The following is a 15876-nucleotide window of genomic DNA, read 5'->3' as shown; positions in this document are numbered from 1 at the left end:
AAAATCAGTCTTCCCATCACACAGTATGTTTGTTATGATTAATGCTCAAACAGAGTTGTTTATCATGGATGGCTAAAAATAATGTGATTTTTAAAATGTTTCTCACAGGAGCTAACACTTGGAAATGGGGAATAAAGTCGTGTGTAGCACTTGCCCTTTGCACATCTGATCTCTGCAGGGCACAGAAAGTTTTAACTGAAGTATTTGCTGCTTTTAGTTTCCTGATATTTTTTTAAACTGGTTTCACCTCTGGCTGTCTGTGCTAGCATGAAGCTGATTCCTCTGCAACCTCTTAGGTGTGCACAGTGCTTAAGTCCTGCCTGAGTAGGAGTAGCTTGAAGTTTCATTTGGAACTAGCAGGAGGTAACACTGGATGAAAGCAAGGGTAATCCTGCCTGTGTGCAACTCAGAAGAGATTCTAAGCAGGTCTCAAAAGATCAAATCAGCTGAAGTAGATCATCTAGAGGTTGCTCCTGTGCTATTCAGTGTTTAACAGTCTATCTGCACTGCCTCTCCCACTTGATCTGCGAAACAGACATGCAGTGCTCTGCGTAGGTTGATAGCTGGGCTGTGTGCCTGCCCCTTGCTTACCAGGCTAAGGCGCTCCTTTACCCATAAAAGGGTTACACAGTAGGTGCACAAGGGGAAAAAATGGCAGAAAACTCCTTTTGGGTTCTTACAGCCACCTGCTCATACATTCCCATCAGCCCCATTTATCAGTGCACAAAATGAAGGAAGGGGTTACTGGACTCTGCTTCCTCCAGCACAGCCCAGGAGCTCAGTTCTGACCCACATTGCCTCTATGCATGTGTTACAGCTACCCCAAAGAGCAGAAGCAGCATCCAAGGCAGTTAGCCTGAGATGTCCTCCAGAATCACAACATTTACTGATTGTTATCATAGAATCCCTCAAGTTGGAAGTGATCCCCCTAAGGATCAGAGTCCAACACTTTGCTCCTCACAGAACTACCTAAAACTAAGCCACATAACCTAAAGCATCATCCAGATACTCTGTGAGCCCTTGACAGGCTTAGTACCAGGACCACTTCCTTGGGGAGCATGTTTTGGATATTAATGCAAAATCAACTGCAAAATTACTGCAGGAAGGAAAAACGTGTACAGATTTGAATGTCGTGCCCATGTGTTTAAATTTGTGTATTCTACGCCACAGAAGACAAAGGGCAGGAGTAGGATGAGCAGAGGGAAATGCTGGCTTTCAGGAGCAATGATAACCATTTTCTCTCAGTGATCCCAGGTCATTATCCCATTTTTCCATCCCTGACTGTTCTTGACTCATCCCAGGTAGAACACAATTAAATATAAAAACTTGGGAAGTTTTATAGAACACTTACAGAGATTTATGTTGGGGTTTCAGTCTCCTAAACAAACTTACTGAGATCTTTCAAAACACCAAGCCCCTCCTCTGCCTCCTCCAACTGCCAAACCTACGATCCAGCGCCTGTCTCTCCACCATCCACACCAGTACTGTGCATGTGCATTCCAACCATATTAGTGAAATATTCTTTTCTCTCCCACATTAGTTTTTCAGGGTTATTTTTTTGTTCGTTAAGTTGTTTTTTGGGGCAGGTAATTTCATCTTTTGAATTCAACACTTTTGCTTCACCACACATTCTATTTGTAGTAGGCAAATGGTTGGTCAGCATTTAAAGATGGATAGGACTAGGCTCCTGAAAGAGCAGGCAATTTGTATATATGGTAATTATGGCCCCTCTACCATTACTGTGGTGTTCTTTATACCAATTGTAAGCACTCATTTCCACTAGCACTGATTAATCCAGTGGTTTTCCAGGACCTCTGACAGTCAAGACACTCATGCTCTGACAAGCCACTAGTGCTGTGGGTTTGGGTGACAAAAACAGATGGAAGAAAAACAAAAACCCATCTTTTAGAGTTCTTCAGTTCTGAGGAGACCAGTTGAGCATGAAGCAAGCCAGCATAGACAATGAACGTGAAGGCAAGTTGTGCCTTAGCACCAAAGGGGATAACAGACTTAGCAGGAACTAGTTAAATTCATCAATTACCAGAAGGAGGGCTCTACCTTCCATACACCTGCCATTATGCATGAGCTCTGACACAGAAGTCCCCAAATGTTAAAACCTTCGCTGCTAAAAAAAAAAAAAAAAAAAACAAAAAAAACCCCAACCAAAAGCGGGGGGGGGGGGAAGGGTTATAGGAAACAGTATTTAACACATTCCATCATCAAATACTATCTCGTAACAGCCTAAGTTAGCACAGGGAAGTAACAAAGAGTATTAATTCCTAGTACATAGACATAATGCATGGAAGACCTGCAGAACAAAGTGGCAGAGGTGGTGTTGGCTGGGAAATTATATTTTTGTTGTTTGGTTTTAAATTTCAGTGGTTCTCTAGTCTTACAATGGGGAGCGGGGGCTATATCCTACCTTTCTGAAAGAGTCTACATCAAAGCAAACGAATGCACATCCCTAGGTAGTCACAGACAGTGCTGAAACACTAATTCAGCATTCTGTTTGTTGTTCGTATTTTTACAATTTATTTTGCCATTTTAGAAATGTCACATAACAAATATTCTTTCACTTCCTAAACTGACAAAAGCTAAAACCTCACCCTGGTTAAACCACAGTCAAAGGAACGATCGTTACCTGAACAGTATTATGTATGTTGAGGTGAACCTCAGACAGCAAGGGTGCTTGCTTTACATAGGTATGTTGCTTCTAAACAAAGTGTTCCATGTTGTCGAACTGTTTTACAAGCAACACAAAAGTACTGCTCATTCACAGTATCAATGCAACTGGTTATGAGCAAGAGTCAGAAAACATTTCGTGTCAGCACACCTCAGAAAACAGCCTGGCTTAAATAAAAGCCAGGCAGACAATATATATAAATCATTAGGCAGAACATACATATCAAACTGGAACTTACCAGAACATGGAAAAACATCTTTTGCTTACAGCATTGCCCATGAACAGTCATAAAGTATGAGTGTAGCATCCATGTTCTCACTTCTTAATGTCAGCTTACAAATACTGCAAAGCAACTTTTCTTATTCATCTCCCAAGGAAACTTGTCTTTCTAAAGGCTAACATATTTTCTATGGATCTAAAGATGGATTTATGTCTGTCAAATAATCCATCTGGTTTCTAAAACTGAACATTGTTCTTTATTTCACTTCGGTTTACATTAATATCAAAATAAGATATCTGAATTTGAACTAGACCTACATTCAATCAAGCATGGACAAGTAGACATCTGCAACATTACTGGCATTTTGACACAACGTTCTGTGTATGACTTTGGCATCAGTTAGAACATCATGTCATCTAGTCCATCCTCCATAAATTTCTTGTATATTGCCATGAATTTTGCAACAAATGCTTCCAGATGATAAATTGCTTTGCTGCCCAATTGCAGGCGGTGCTCATAGAAGGCCGCCATCTGTGCAACTTCTCCTTTCAGTTGCCCATCACAGTTACTTAGAAGTTCTGTCAGGAGGCCCTAAAAGGGGAAAAACAGTAGAGTATTTGAAAAATAATGCATTTTTTGTTAAGAAGATAACCCCATTTCTCTGAAAATAGCCAAGTTATGGCAAATAGTTCACTTATGAACCCAACAAGAAAGATATTCAAGAATCATTACACCACCTGTTTAACAGAACTAGATTCATGGAACCATGTCTCTTCAAGACCTTTCTTTCAAAAGATTAATTCCTCATATCAAGATGAACACTTATTGTGTTCTTAGAAGGGAGAAATCATATATTGAAACTACTTATGCCTTAATAAAGAAAACAAATTAACATTATCTCCAAATAGTCTCTGCTGCATGCAGGCACATGGCCCCGAGGAGAATTTTTATCAAGATAGCAAGTGTATTAAAATCACTTCCTTCCTGTCTTGACAGTATCAAGCACAAAGAGAAACAACATTAATAAATAACAAGGGCTTATTTAAAATTTAAGTACAACTGTTTACATTTATGTACATTTATGTATGTGCAGACACACACAAGGTACTGTACAGCAATACTTCAGTCATTACAAAGCACAAACCCGCATTATTTTAGGTCCAAGACAGCAACAAAATCATCACAAATCTGTATTTATTAAAATGGTCAGGCTTAAGTGGGAAGTACCTCCAGACCATCAAATTTATGAAGCAGAAGCAGATAGAGAACATCAACCCTTGGTGTGATGACAAAGTCCTCAAACAAGGCAATGCACGATCCACTAAGCTATCTTAAGAAAGGAAGGCTAGAGAAACATCTACTAAAACTGTGAGAAAGCAGAAATCAGGTAATGTGAAATTTGTTCTCTTATAATTATGTCTGAATGCAAAGTCCACCTAGTCAGTTGCAAACATTAGCTTTAATCTTTGTTCTGCTCTAGTTGTCTTCAGGATCCTTTCATCCTGCCTAAAGCAACAATTATGCACATCTATTTGCTTTTTGTCTTCCAAAATGACTTCCATCTTTAAAGAGGCCTGCTGGTCTGGCATACTTTAAAAACCTCTCCAGGAGGACACAGCAAATACTGAACTTACAACAAAACTTTTACTAAACAAAACAAGCCACATCACCATTAGCGCATAAAAAATGTTTGCTTCAGTAACGAAACTGGGCTGAGAAGTCTTCAGGGGGACAAAGCACATCCTCCTTTGTTTTTATTCAGGCATGAAACTAACTAAACAGTCTGGCATATCAACTGAGGATCATGGGAATTGAATGCTATGTATCACTTTTTGCAGGAACAAGGTCTTTAATTACTGCTTCAGCACAATAAACTTGGTTACTTCTGAGGAAAGAAACACAAAGAGAAAATAATCTTTTGGTCACTCATGTCTATTTGTTAATGTCACGGATTTTCATCAATATTTAGATAATTTGTAATGTTTCGGTGCGTTTGGTTTTTTTTTTATTTTAACTCAAATTGAGACAGTCATAGCCTTAATATTTGTAACACATGAAGAGCTAGATAGCTGAATTACCTTCATTATAATCTCAGGAGGAATGCAGTGTGTCAGGAGTTCATAAAGCCGTCCACGGACCTCTAAAAGCCTGTTGGAAAGACACCACAAGATAACAGAAGTATGTCCCCAAAGCATACTAATAGTTTTTTACTATTTGTGAAATATGCTACATGAAATAAAAAAATAAAAATAAAATTTAATTTTTTAAAAAAAGTATTAAAAGAAAGGAGATGTCAGCTGAAAAAAAGTGGCTTTTTCTGGTTTTGGGTATTATCTTTGTGTGTTATTTTAAACCCCAAAGAATTGCACAAGACAGTCAGCTTCAATTCAACTGCTACATAGCTTTTATTCCAAACAGTAGGATAAGTTACATACACTCTAGTTACAATAGTCTCAGTTAATTGAGAAGCTACAAGGCTATTAGAATTTGTCTTGGGCTTGTCTCCCTTTAATTCCTCTTAATATCTAAATTATTATTCATGCTTAATATTAGTGAGAAGACACCACAAAACTGATTAGAGCTACAAGATTGGTTTACACTGTTTTTCGATCTTTATTGATTACAAGAGGGAGTAGGATGATTAGATGGTAGAAAGTGACACAGTCATCAGTTCTCAACTTTTGGTATCAGGAGGTCAGAGGCAACAAGTATTTAAATACAATACAAGAATTTAAGTGACATCTTATGTAATGTATGGAACAGACTAAAAGGATCAGGCTGTGTATATGACAAGAATGGATAAAGGGGGCATCTGCTAAAGTGTTTAAAAAAACCAGTAATTTCTCATTGCCAGATCTTTTACAAAACTGCATTATGTAAATATGAATGGTGAAACAGAAGCCTTAAATAAAATAAAAAACAAAATGAACCCCAACAAAATAACACCCACACCCCCAAAATAATGATGATGATGGGCAGCACAACACGCAACTAAGCTTATACTCACTTTTGATTACAAAGCTTAAGAGAAAACCAATAATTTTTTCAGTTCCCACTCAGCCACCTCTGGTAATTTTAAAGCTCACTTCCTTTGGTTGTAAAGTACCAGCTCCAGTAGAAATGCCAGAAGATTACATATAATTGAAGTAAAGGTGTCACATCTTTAAATATAATTTTTTTTGGGGGGGTCTGAGAGAATACCAAAATCATAATTTATATCTGCAAGTATTCACCTACCTTTGTGGTGTCTGTTGACTAACAATAGCATTTGCAGTTTCTCTCAAATAAACTTCCCAGTCCATCTCAGGAATGTCCTGATCAGCAGTAAAAGGATACCTATATAACAGTAAGATTTAAAAGAATTAAAATCAAACCAAACTGTCCCCTATGCTAATAAGGCCTCAGAAGTAAGTTCATTTGTGCATCTGAGAGTATGATTTACATTAATTTTTAGCAGTGACTTACTGCTGTACTCTGCAGGACTCGCACATAAGTAGTGCTTTCCGAAGATTCCTGCCAGATTTCTCTGCAAGCCTTTGAGCCAGCTCCTGAGGAAGAGTCAGGCCTTCTTTCTTACACACAGTGGACAAGACATGGCAGATCTAGACGAAAACCAGACAGCAGGGAGTGCAACACTCAGTAAACAGTTTAGCACCTAATCATTCTCCTGTGTGAAACATTTCTGGACCAGAGATGGACCAGTCTTTTTTAAGATATGCTTGACAAGACACCCACCACAAAGGAAAGCTAGGTCACTTCATGGAATTAAAATATTTCCCAAGTCCACAGCAAAAACTTATCTAGTAAAGAAGTTTTTAATAACTTATTTTTGCTTCAGTGTCAACATACATCTTCAATGCTGGGAGCAGGCACTCGTACAGCCAGGCATCTGCTCTGAATAGGTCCTATAATTTTTGACATAGAGTTGCAGCACAGGATCAATCTGCAGGTCGCCATGTACTTCTCCATTGTTCTTCGCAAAGCATGCTGAGCATCTTTAGTGAGTTTGTCAACTTCTGTTAACAGCACCACTGAAAAAGGATTAACAATAGTTGGATTTTTTTTTTAACTCAAATCTTTCCAAGGAAATGAGTACTTTGACATACAAGCAATAATACCAAAATAAATAATACAAGCAGAAAAAGGCAGCATGGTTCCATGGGCAGGAAAATAAAGATTAAGACAACCCATGTGCTTTTTGTCTATATAATCTTCTATTCATTCGCACCCTATATTCATGTCCTGGAATGGCAATTTCTTCAGAACAGGGCCTGCAACACTTCAGTGCCAAGAAATAATACAGGTAGGTGTACAAGCAATTAGTACAGTAACTTTTAAAAGGATTAAGAAATGTAAAATAATCAATGGCTTAAGGACGTATCAAAAAACAAAACCTTCTTGAAGACACCCCTCAATACATTTTATATTTAAAAGCCAATGTCTTAGCTTAACACAGGAGTAGCAGAAGCTGCCTTTTATTTTAGCTGCAGCACCTTTCCATGGTCTTTTAAAGAAAAAAAGAAAAACGTATTTCAAAAATGCTTCAGAACAATCAGAAGACATCAAATCTGAAGTGACTAACCTAACCATCTACCTTCTGCAGATTCCTCCATAGGCAATTCATAGACAGCTCATTTCAGTACTCCGAATGGTCCAGTGAGAACAGCCTGGGTGAACAAGTCCGCCCATTTCTCTTTTGCTTATATATGCAGCACAAGGGGACTGGCCAGCTTACCAGAGAGTTTGAGGTGCATGGTATGACTGCAGGTGTACAGATATATACATCAATAACAGATAGCCTGTGTCAGTAGTGTGGCCAGCCTGACTAGGGCAATGATCATCCCCTGTACTTGGCACTGGTGAGGCTGCACCTCAAATACCGTGTTCAATTCTGGACCCCTGACTACAAGAGAGACATCAAGGTGCTGGAGCAGGTCAAGAAAAGGGCAACAAAGCTGCTGAAAGGTCTGAACAACAAGTCTTATAAGGAATGGCTGAGGGAACTGAGGCTGTTTACCCTGGAGAAGAGAAGGAGGCTCAGGAGGGACCTTATCGCTCTCTGCAACTACCTGAAAGAAGGATAGAGAGAGGCTGGTCTCCTCTCCCAAGTAACAAGTGATAGGACAAGAGGAAATGGCCTCTAGCTGCGCCATGGGAGGTTTAGATTGGATATGAGGAAAACTCAATTCACCAAAAGGGTGTTCAGGCATTGGAACAGGCTGCCCAGGGCAGTGGTGGAATTACTGTTCCTGAAAGTGTTCAAATCTGTGTAGATGAGGACCTCAGTGACATGTTTCAGTGGTGGCCCTGGCAGTCCTGGGGTAATGGTTGGACTTGATAATCTTAAAGGTCTTTTCCAACCTACTTGATTCTGATTCTACAGTTCTATGACTCTATAACTAGTAGAGCCAATCAGCATCTAACAGCTTAAGTGAAATACAGTATTTCCTGAGAACACTGAGAAAAACAACACAAATACTAAATCCAAGATAATTTTAAAATAATTTCTGCTCTACTCTGTCAAGATTTCCTCTCTCCTTCAGTCTCTGGTTATATAGTTCCAATTTTGCTTTCAGTTTAGCCATGGGGAAGTAAAACAAGCCAGTTGTAGCAACATGTTTTGGAAAACTCAGTGAAAACCTTCATTTTCTTACCCAGTGTTCTGTACATTGTGGATAAAATTTGTCTAAGATGGTTCATCCCCCAAGACGCTAACACCTAATTTAGACATCACCATTTGCCATAAGGTTATTCAACTCCTCAACTCAGTATTAAGCCTCAGTAGCTCGTAACCCAACTATTACTGTAGATCATTAAGCTAAGTTACAGTACATTTCAGTGGCAGACTTAGAAAAAAGACAGCAGGGATCCAAGCTCCCTCTGCCTAGTCACAGACATTTAACTAAACTCTGCCCTTCTAAGAAACCAACACAAGAAACAACCTCATACTGAGTATTTAGCCAGTCAAGATGCCCTTACAGTGCAAATAAAATGGGAGGTTTTTAATTTGGGAAAACTTTCATGTATGCCATCATGCATATATGGATACAGACAAGCTGAAACACTTGAAAAAAAAAGTTTAAAAAATATCTTGACTGGTTTTAACTGTTTTTACCTTTAAAATCTCGTTGAGTGCTGGTCTCAAGCTGTTGTGATTGTGCTACTGTCTTCAAGAGTTCCTGAATCACTACACGGTCATTGTTTCCTGCATCACTGTAACAGGAGTTTGAATAAAATTTGTTTTAAGACAACAACTTTATATTGCATATAAAATATATCCTCCTGAACAAGCCCTTGAAGACTGAACAAGAATGCTAAAAACATTCATTAGTTATTGTGGTTAGAACTAAGCTCAACAGACTTACTTTGTTGAAAGTTACCTTCCCAATAATAAAAAAAATCTAAACTTACACAGGCACCCCTGGATTAGTAGCACTGTATTGGGAAGCAATGAAACCACTGTCAAATGTTTTATTAGCTCATTAAAATAGAACTTTTTTTTCTCGTATAAGAAATCTGAACATTTTTACCCAGTTTGGTCAAAGACATGAAATGGGAACACTTTTACCAATTATGGGAAGAAAAATTAAGTCTAACAATGTAACAGGATGCCTGATTCAAAGAACTGATGTAAACGCATAGGGTTTTTCCCCTGAAAACCAGATGTTAAGCTATGAACAATCTATGTGCCTATTATAAACTTGAATAACAGGCACACTGAAGTTACAAAGAGTTACTAGTAGAAGACTGATACTGAGACATTATTAAGCACAGATGTTTAGCTTTTTTCTGTCTTAGAAGGCAGGAAAACATAGGGAAATACTAAATCACCTCCCGTCTCTTCTCACTGTCCATTACAGTACCACTGCACAGCTTTCTCAGTCCCCAGTCTAGTAGCTCAGCTTGTTTGATTTGGATTTGACAAGCTGGGGCAAGGGGGGGGGAGGGTGTCGGGTCTGACTTGCAAGCTAGATGACTGAAAAAGTGAAGAAAAGGGAAAAAAAAACAACCAAGCCTCACACTCTTTAGTATCCCCAGACTATTGTCTTCACAGATGTAGCAGTAGCTCTGCAATATCTCACTGGCAAGCAAATGAAAAAGCATTTGTCTGCCCTGTTCTAGTCACCACTCAACCAGACCATCCCCACTCTTGCCAAGAAGGCAGTAGAACAGACAGAAGCATTTTAGCTCAACAGTTCACAATCTGCTGAACAAGCTACACTGACTTTGACTGCAGAGATCTGTCATTCGGCAGGGGAGAAGACCTTTGGTTACAACAACAAAAAAAACCCACCACACACACACACAAAAAAAAACCCAACAACAACAAAACCAACCAACCAAACAAAAAAACAACCCCACAACAAATGAAGCAAATTCTACTCATGAACAAGGCCAGGTTTTGGAAATGGAAAGTGATTAAAATAGCTTCCTAATATTTAAAGATAAATTATTCTCTGCAGTAACAGAGAATCCAGAGTTATAACTTAATGGTGAAAGATTATCTGTGACACTATGTGAACACATCAAACATTTCATGAAAGCAAGGAACAAAGGCAGTTATCACACAAGTGTTTAATTTTTATTGTTCCTTATTCTTTCACTACCCACTTATGCAGGAGAATCCATTTTAAAGCACCTACCCAAAGTAGTCAAGTGACCAGCAGACAATGCTTTGGAATTCTGACAACATACTCCTTTGGGGGAAGAAGGACAGCTCTATCTAATAAAGTTCCATAAATTCAATGTCTGCAGAGATCTTCACAGAAGATAATTTCCTTTCCCTGTTAGTCATTTATCATGTCCTGTGTTACTCAGGATGTACAACATGATTTCACAGTATTGTAACTCAATCAAACTTCACAGACCATCACATAGCACATGTAGCACATGGTCAGACATAAACATGACAATTACCTGATCACTTAAAGACTATGAATCAATATATTAATTCTTAATCAAAACTCGGCACTACAGTTACATACAATAACCAATACAGTAGTTCTACACTTTCAGGATTTTTACATTTAAAGTAAAATACAATTACTTTATATTTCAAGCTAAAAGGAGTTTAAGGAGAGTAACATAAGTGTTAGTAGTATTAGGTTATCACAGTAGAAGACTGAATGGTTACACATTTTATATCACCACACGATATACTCAAGGTAACAATTGCCAATAAAAGTCTCAGTTTTAATTATTTGGGTCTGTATTAGGGTACAAACAGATATTCACTAATCAGTACACTGAGATTAGATGCAGAACAAGGTTTTTCAGGGAGATATGGTACATGAGAATGGCTTCTAAAACACAGAGCAACATGAGAAGATCTTAGCGATAAGTACATAGTGAAAGTTACTTCAGGAAACACATTATAACTGCAACCCAGACAACAAAGCCAACATAATCAAAGCCTCCCAGTGCACAATGACATTTATTCTCATGTGATTTAAAGCAACATTAAAGGGTTTCAGGCAAATACAAGTATTTACTTTGGTCAGTGAACTATCACCAGCAATTTCACAACTGTCAAAGAAGATATACTGTACACCATTATAGCTTCTGTTGTTTACATCAACATCTGACCTTGCTCATGACAGGATTCCCAGTATTTTGTGGTGCTGTTCTTTCTCATGCTCTAAGTTCTTTAAGAGTTACTGGATAAACCTTTCTTACTTTCAAATCACTTCATTTTTGTATTTGTGAGAGAATTAACAATATGGGGCTGTTGATTCCAGTAAGAGTCTCAATTTCAACCACAGACTTAAATGGTTAAGTCTATGAATTCAGAATTGTTTCTGTTACCCAGTCCTCAGTATCAGCATGCTTATGCGGCTCGTTAAGGAGAATGTCATTTAGCATATAGCAATCCAAATTTGTGTTAGCTTACAGCAGTTCAATTAAAAATGCTCTCCCTGCTCCCATTTGCAACATGAACCCATAATCATTACCTAATTTGCTCAGGCAATAAATTGGGCCATCAGACCCTTATATACCCAGGTTTAAACCACTTGCAATGTGACCAGCAGCTTATATTTGAAGTGGGACATTTTTATTCTACACTTACCTTGGGTTAACTTCAAGGTGATAATTACTTGCAATGGTGCTAATTTCAATTTTCTTTTTAGAAGGTGCCTGTACAAAGTAAAAATATCAGATTTCAGAAAGAGTATTCTAAAAAGTCTGATGCAAAAGTTTATCTTACAGTTTACAAGTGGCCAGGTCACAGCCAAATAAAAATTCTCAGAGATGAAAGAACTGCTGAGACACTAGACTTGCAAATCTCCTACCCCAAACCCCATCTCCAAAGGAGAAAAGTAGTACTGACACATCATCCAACCTATAAAATAACAACAGTAATAATTATTATAGCAACATATAGTACATATTACTGCAAATTCCAGTTACTGAGTTTTGTAACAGGAAATCTTACTATTGGAATCAGACATTCAAAATGGGAGATACTCTGTCCATCCAAAGAAAGTTTTGGAGAGAAATCCTCTGGACAAGTCTGAAGAGGCTATTTACTTTTCTTGGCAAAGGATTCCAAGTCTATACTTTCCTTGAATAAAACACTAGTATTTATATTGCCACTGAAATTGGGTCTGAACAGCTAAATATATTCTGTACTTCTATTATCCCACCCAAATTTCATATTTATTCTACTACTGAGAATTATAAAGCAAGCATTAAATAATCTACTTATCAATAAAGCTTCAGAATCCATTGCTGGTTATGCCTTCCATAACAAGGATTTTGGATGGATAATATCACCTTTTAAGAATAAACAATTAAATGCTTAAGACCAAAGCAGATAGAATTACTTTTTTTGCTAATGCTTAAACTGTCACTAAGAGAATGAGAAAACACATTAAAATTTGCATATATGCCAAAAGCATTGCTAGCAGTTTTTAAATAAGGGTTACTTCTACAGACAAATGAAATTCTATACATCTAACTGAGGGCTAGCTATCATAAGACATGCTGTTGTCCAAATTGACCTGTAAAGACCTCCCTTAAAAAAAAAAAAGAAATAATGCTACATAAAGCAGTAAAAAACCCACATCCTCCCACCCATGAAGACCTAAGAAAAAAGAACATTTGGCAAAAGTATTTGTTCATGTAGCCAAAGTAGTCTGATTAATTACATTAAGGAGCTTGAAGATATGAACGAAAAACCCCACCTATTTTCGACTAAATACATCAGGGAATCAATAGCCACATTACTTAACAGCAGGTGGGAGATTCCTTTTTACCGTTATACTTTGATGCTCAATCCTCAGTTTTTCCACTCCTGCACCATACAATTCCCTTAACAAACACATTATTCTTGTCTTTTTTCCAGCCCCTGATGGTCCATACACCAGAAGATGAGGGAAGTCACCACACTGAACCTGAACACAAAGCAACATGAGTAGTAAGACACAACAGTATTTTTCTTGTAAGAGAGCATTCATGCTTCCATTCTCACATTCTTACATGCAAATACGTTTCCACTCCAGTCACAACACAGCACCCATAAGCAGAATTAGCAAATTCCTTTCCTGCAGCAATATTTCCTAGAAAACATATTTTTCTCAAGACCATATATGTAAGTCATTTGATGCCAAACAATTCCCCCCTTAAAAAAATCCCAAACCACCAAACAACAAAATAAACTCCAAACCTAACAAAAAAGCACTCCAGGCTTTCTAGCGTTTCTAGAGTGACAGCTGCAATAAACACGCAGTTAAAAAGATTAAAACAAAGTTTAAAGCGGATAAACACACATATGATACATAATTACTTTGATGTTCCATTTGCAAGCCTTGAATATTAGCAAACAAGTGACAGGTAGCCTGCATCTAAACAAAGTTAGAGTTTGCTTTTTGAAAAGCTAAAAAGTGTGAACTGGAGAACATCTAACCAAACCCCCCAGTCAGAATTTACTATAATTAGATTTAACAATGATAAAGAAACACTACGATAGTGCATCAATCCAGTGGTCTAGTAAATACAGCACATCTGGCAGGGGAAGCAGGCCTTTTAGCATCTGAGCAATTACATCGCCCTAGCTTCTCTTCCCAACTGCTCACCCTAAAACTTCAGCTAACTTTAGGCCAACGAACTAAGCCCTATTATCAGGGACACTCGGTTAAATCCAGCAGGAAGCACAGGTACACTCAAGCCACTGATCTCGCAGCCTTTTCCTTAGCCCGAGGGGAGGACGCGATGCCAGCGTGTGTGGCGGAAGCTCCTCCCGAGGCCAGGGCCTGCACAGAGGCAAGGCGCCCAACCCCGTCCCTGCACACTCGCAGGGACAGCTCTACAAGCGGCGGGACAGCGACTCTCGGAGGGTCCTGACCGCGGGGAGGACCTGACCGGCTGGAGGCTCACCAGGTTGCGGAGCTGCGCCGCCTGCTCGCGGTGATAGTCCAGCCTGCCGAGGGACGCGGGACGGTGCTTATCCACCCACAGGCTCATGGCGGTTCAAAAACGCGCGCAATCCGCCGCACAAGCGGCGCTCAGCGGCAGGAAGATCAGTCGGTACGGCAGCCGCCGACGGACAAGCAGCAGCGCCGGCAGCCCAGGGAGCGGAAACGAGCGGCTGCCCCGCCCCCGTCGCTCCAGCAGTCGCGCTTCATCCCGGCCTGCCTTTCCGGTGCCTGTTCGGTCCATGCCGGCTTTGTGTGTTTCCCCCCCCCTCGAAATGATCGAGGGTTCTCCCGGCCTCTGTGTGTGTGAAGTTGCAAAGCTCATGCTTTGCATGAAGGCAGCCGCTGTCGCCAGGGTTCTTGACCGTTGGCAACAGCAGGGACTTAAGTCCTCATGAGTGCACAGGGGCACCTGTAAAACATAGAATAGAAACATAGAAACATAGAATAGTTAGGGTTGGAAAGGACCTTAAGATCACCTAGTTCCAAACCCCCTGCCATGGGCAGGGACACCTCACACTAAACCTTATCACCCAAGGCTTCATCCAACCTGGTCTTGAACACTGCATTCACAGCCTCCTGGGCAACCCATTCCAGTACCTCACCACACTAACAGTAAAGAATTTCTTCCTTAGATCCAACCTAAACCTCTGCTGTTTAAGTTTCAACCCATTACCCCTTGTCCTGTCACTACAGTCCCTAATGAATAGTCCCTCCCCAGCATCCCTGTAGGCCCCCTTCAGATTCTGGAAGGCTGCTGTGAGGTCTCCACGCAGCCTTCTCTTCTCCAGGCCGAACAGCCCCAACTTTCTCAGCCTGTCTTCATATGGGAGGTGCTCCAGTCCCCTGATCATCCTCATGGCCCTCCTCTGGACTTGTTCTAACAGTATCATGTCCTTTTTATGTTGAGGACACCAGAACTGCACACAACACTCCAAGTGAGGTCTCATGAGAGCAGAGTAGAGGAGCAGGATCACCTCCTTCAACCTGCTGGTCACACTTCTTTTGATGCAGCCCAGAATACGGTTGGCTTTCTGGGCTGTAAGCGCACACTGCAGCTGGCTCATGTTCATTTTCTTATTGACTAACACCCCCAAGTCCTTCTCCGCAGGGCTGCTCTGAATCTCTTCTCTGCCCAACCTGTAGCTGTGCCTGGGATTGCTCCGACCCAGATGTAGGACCTTGCACTTGTCATGGTTAAACTTCATGAGGTTGGCATCAGCCCACCTCACAAGCATATTACAAATAAATTAATGCTAATAATACAGGAGACTGGCAATTTCAGCTGCTGTAACAGTTCTCCCAAATATAAGGACTGTTAAAATACATCTTCACTCATTTTGTTCAGTCTAGCAGAAAGGTCAAAAGGTAAAATTATTTCTCTGCATGAATAAACTAGACAATGTGTCTGAAAATAGAGATTTTAACTTCAAATGGCATTTTAGCCTCTTACTACCAGCAAGCATGTTATTGGAAAGTGACACAATGTCAGGCACTATAAAGGAATTTCCATCTTGCACCCTAATTGAAATAAAAACTAGAAGATGTGCGTCCAGTGG

At 39.7% G+C, this 15876-nt stretch overlaps 1 protein-coding gene across 2 annotated transcripts; it reads right to left on the bottom strand.

Moving 5' to 3' along the window:
- Positions 1 to 2429: 2429 nt before the first annotated feature.
- RFC3 (replication factor C subunit 3) lies at positions 2430 to 14462 on the bottom strand. 2 transcript variants are annotated; one of them, XM_005147616.3, is made up of 9 exons: positions 14280 to 14462; positions 13160 to 13297; positions 11971 to 12038; positions 9019 to 9116; positions 6753 to 6934; positions 6369 to 6505; positions 6141 to 6239; positions 4982 to 5051; positions 2430 to 3494 (listed from the first exon to the last, which is right to left on the bottom strand). In XM_005147616.3, exons 1-9 carry the CDS (start codon positions 14364 to 14366, stop codon positions 3303 to 3305), a joined length of 1071 nt encoding a protein of 356 aa, XP_005147673.1. In that variant the 5' UTR covers positions 14367 to 14462; the 3' UTR covers positions 2430 to 3302. The 2 variants fall into 2 exon arrangements, with proteins under 2 accessions (XP_005147673.1, XP_030903619.1); XM_031047759.2 differs by lacking the exon at positions 14280 to 14462 and adding an exon at positions 13979 to 14087.
- Between the last annotated feature and the right edge of the window lie 1414 nt (positions 14463 to 15876).

This window comes from Melopsittacus undulatus, chromosome 2 (genome assembly GCF_012275295.1).
Source record: "Melopsittacus undulatus isolate bMelUnd1 chromosome 2, bMelUnd1.mat.Z, whole genome shotgun sequence".
Classification (NCBI taxonomy): Eukaryota; Metazoa; Chordata; class Aves; order Psittaciformes; family Psittaculidae; genus Melopsittacus; species Melopsittacus undulatus.
The sequence above is the reverse complement of the archived record's forward strand: the minus strand, read 5'-3'. Positions and strand labels throughout refer to the sequence as shown.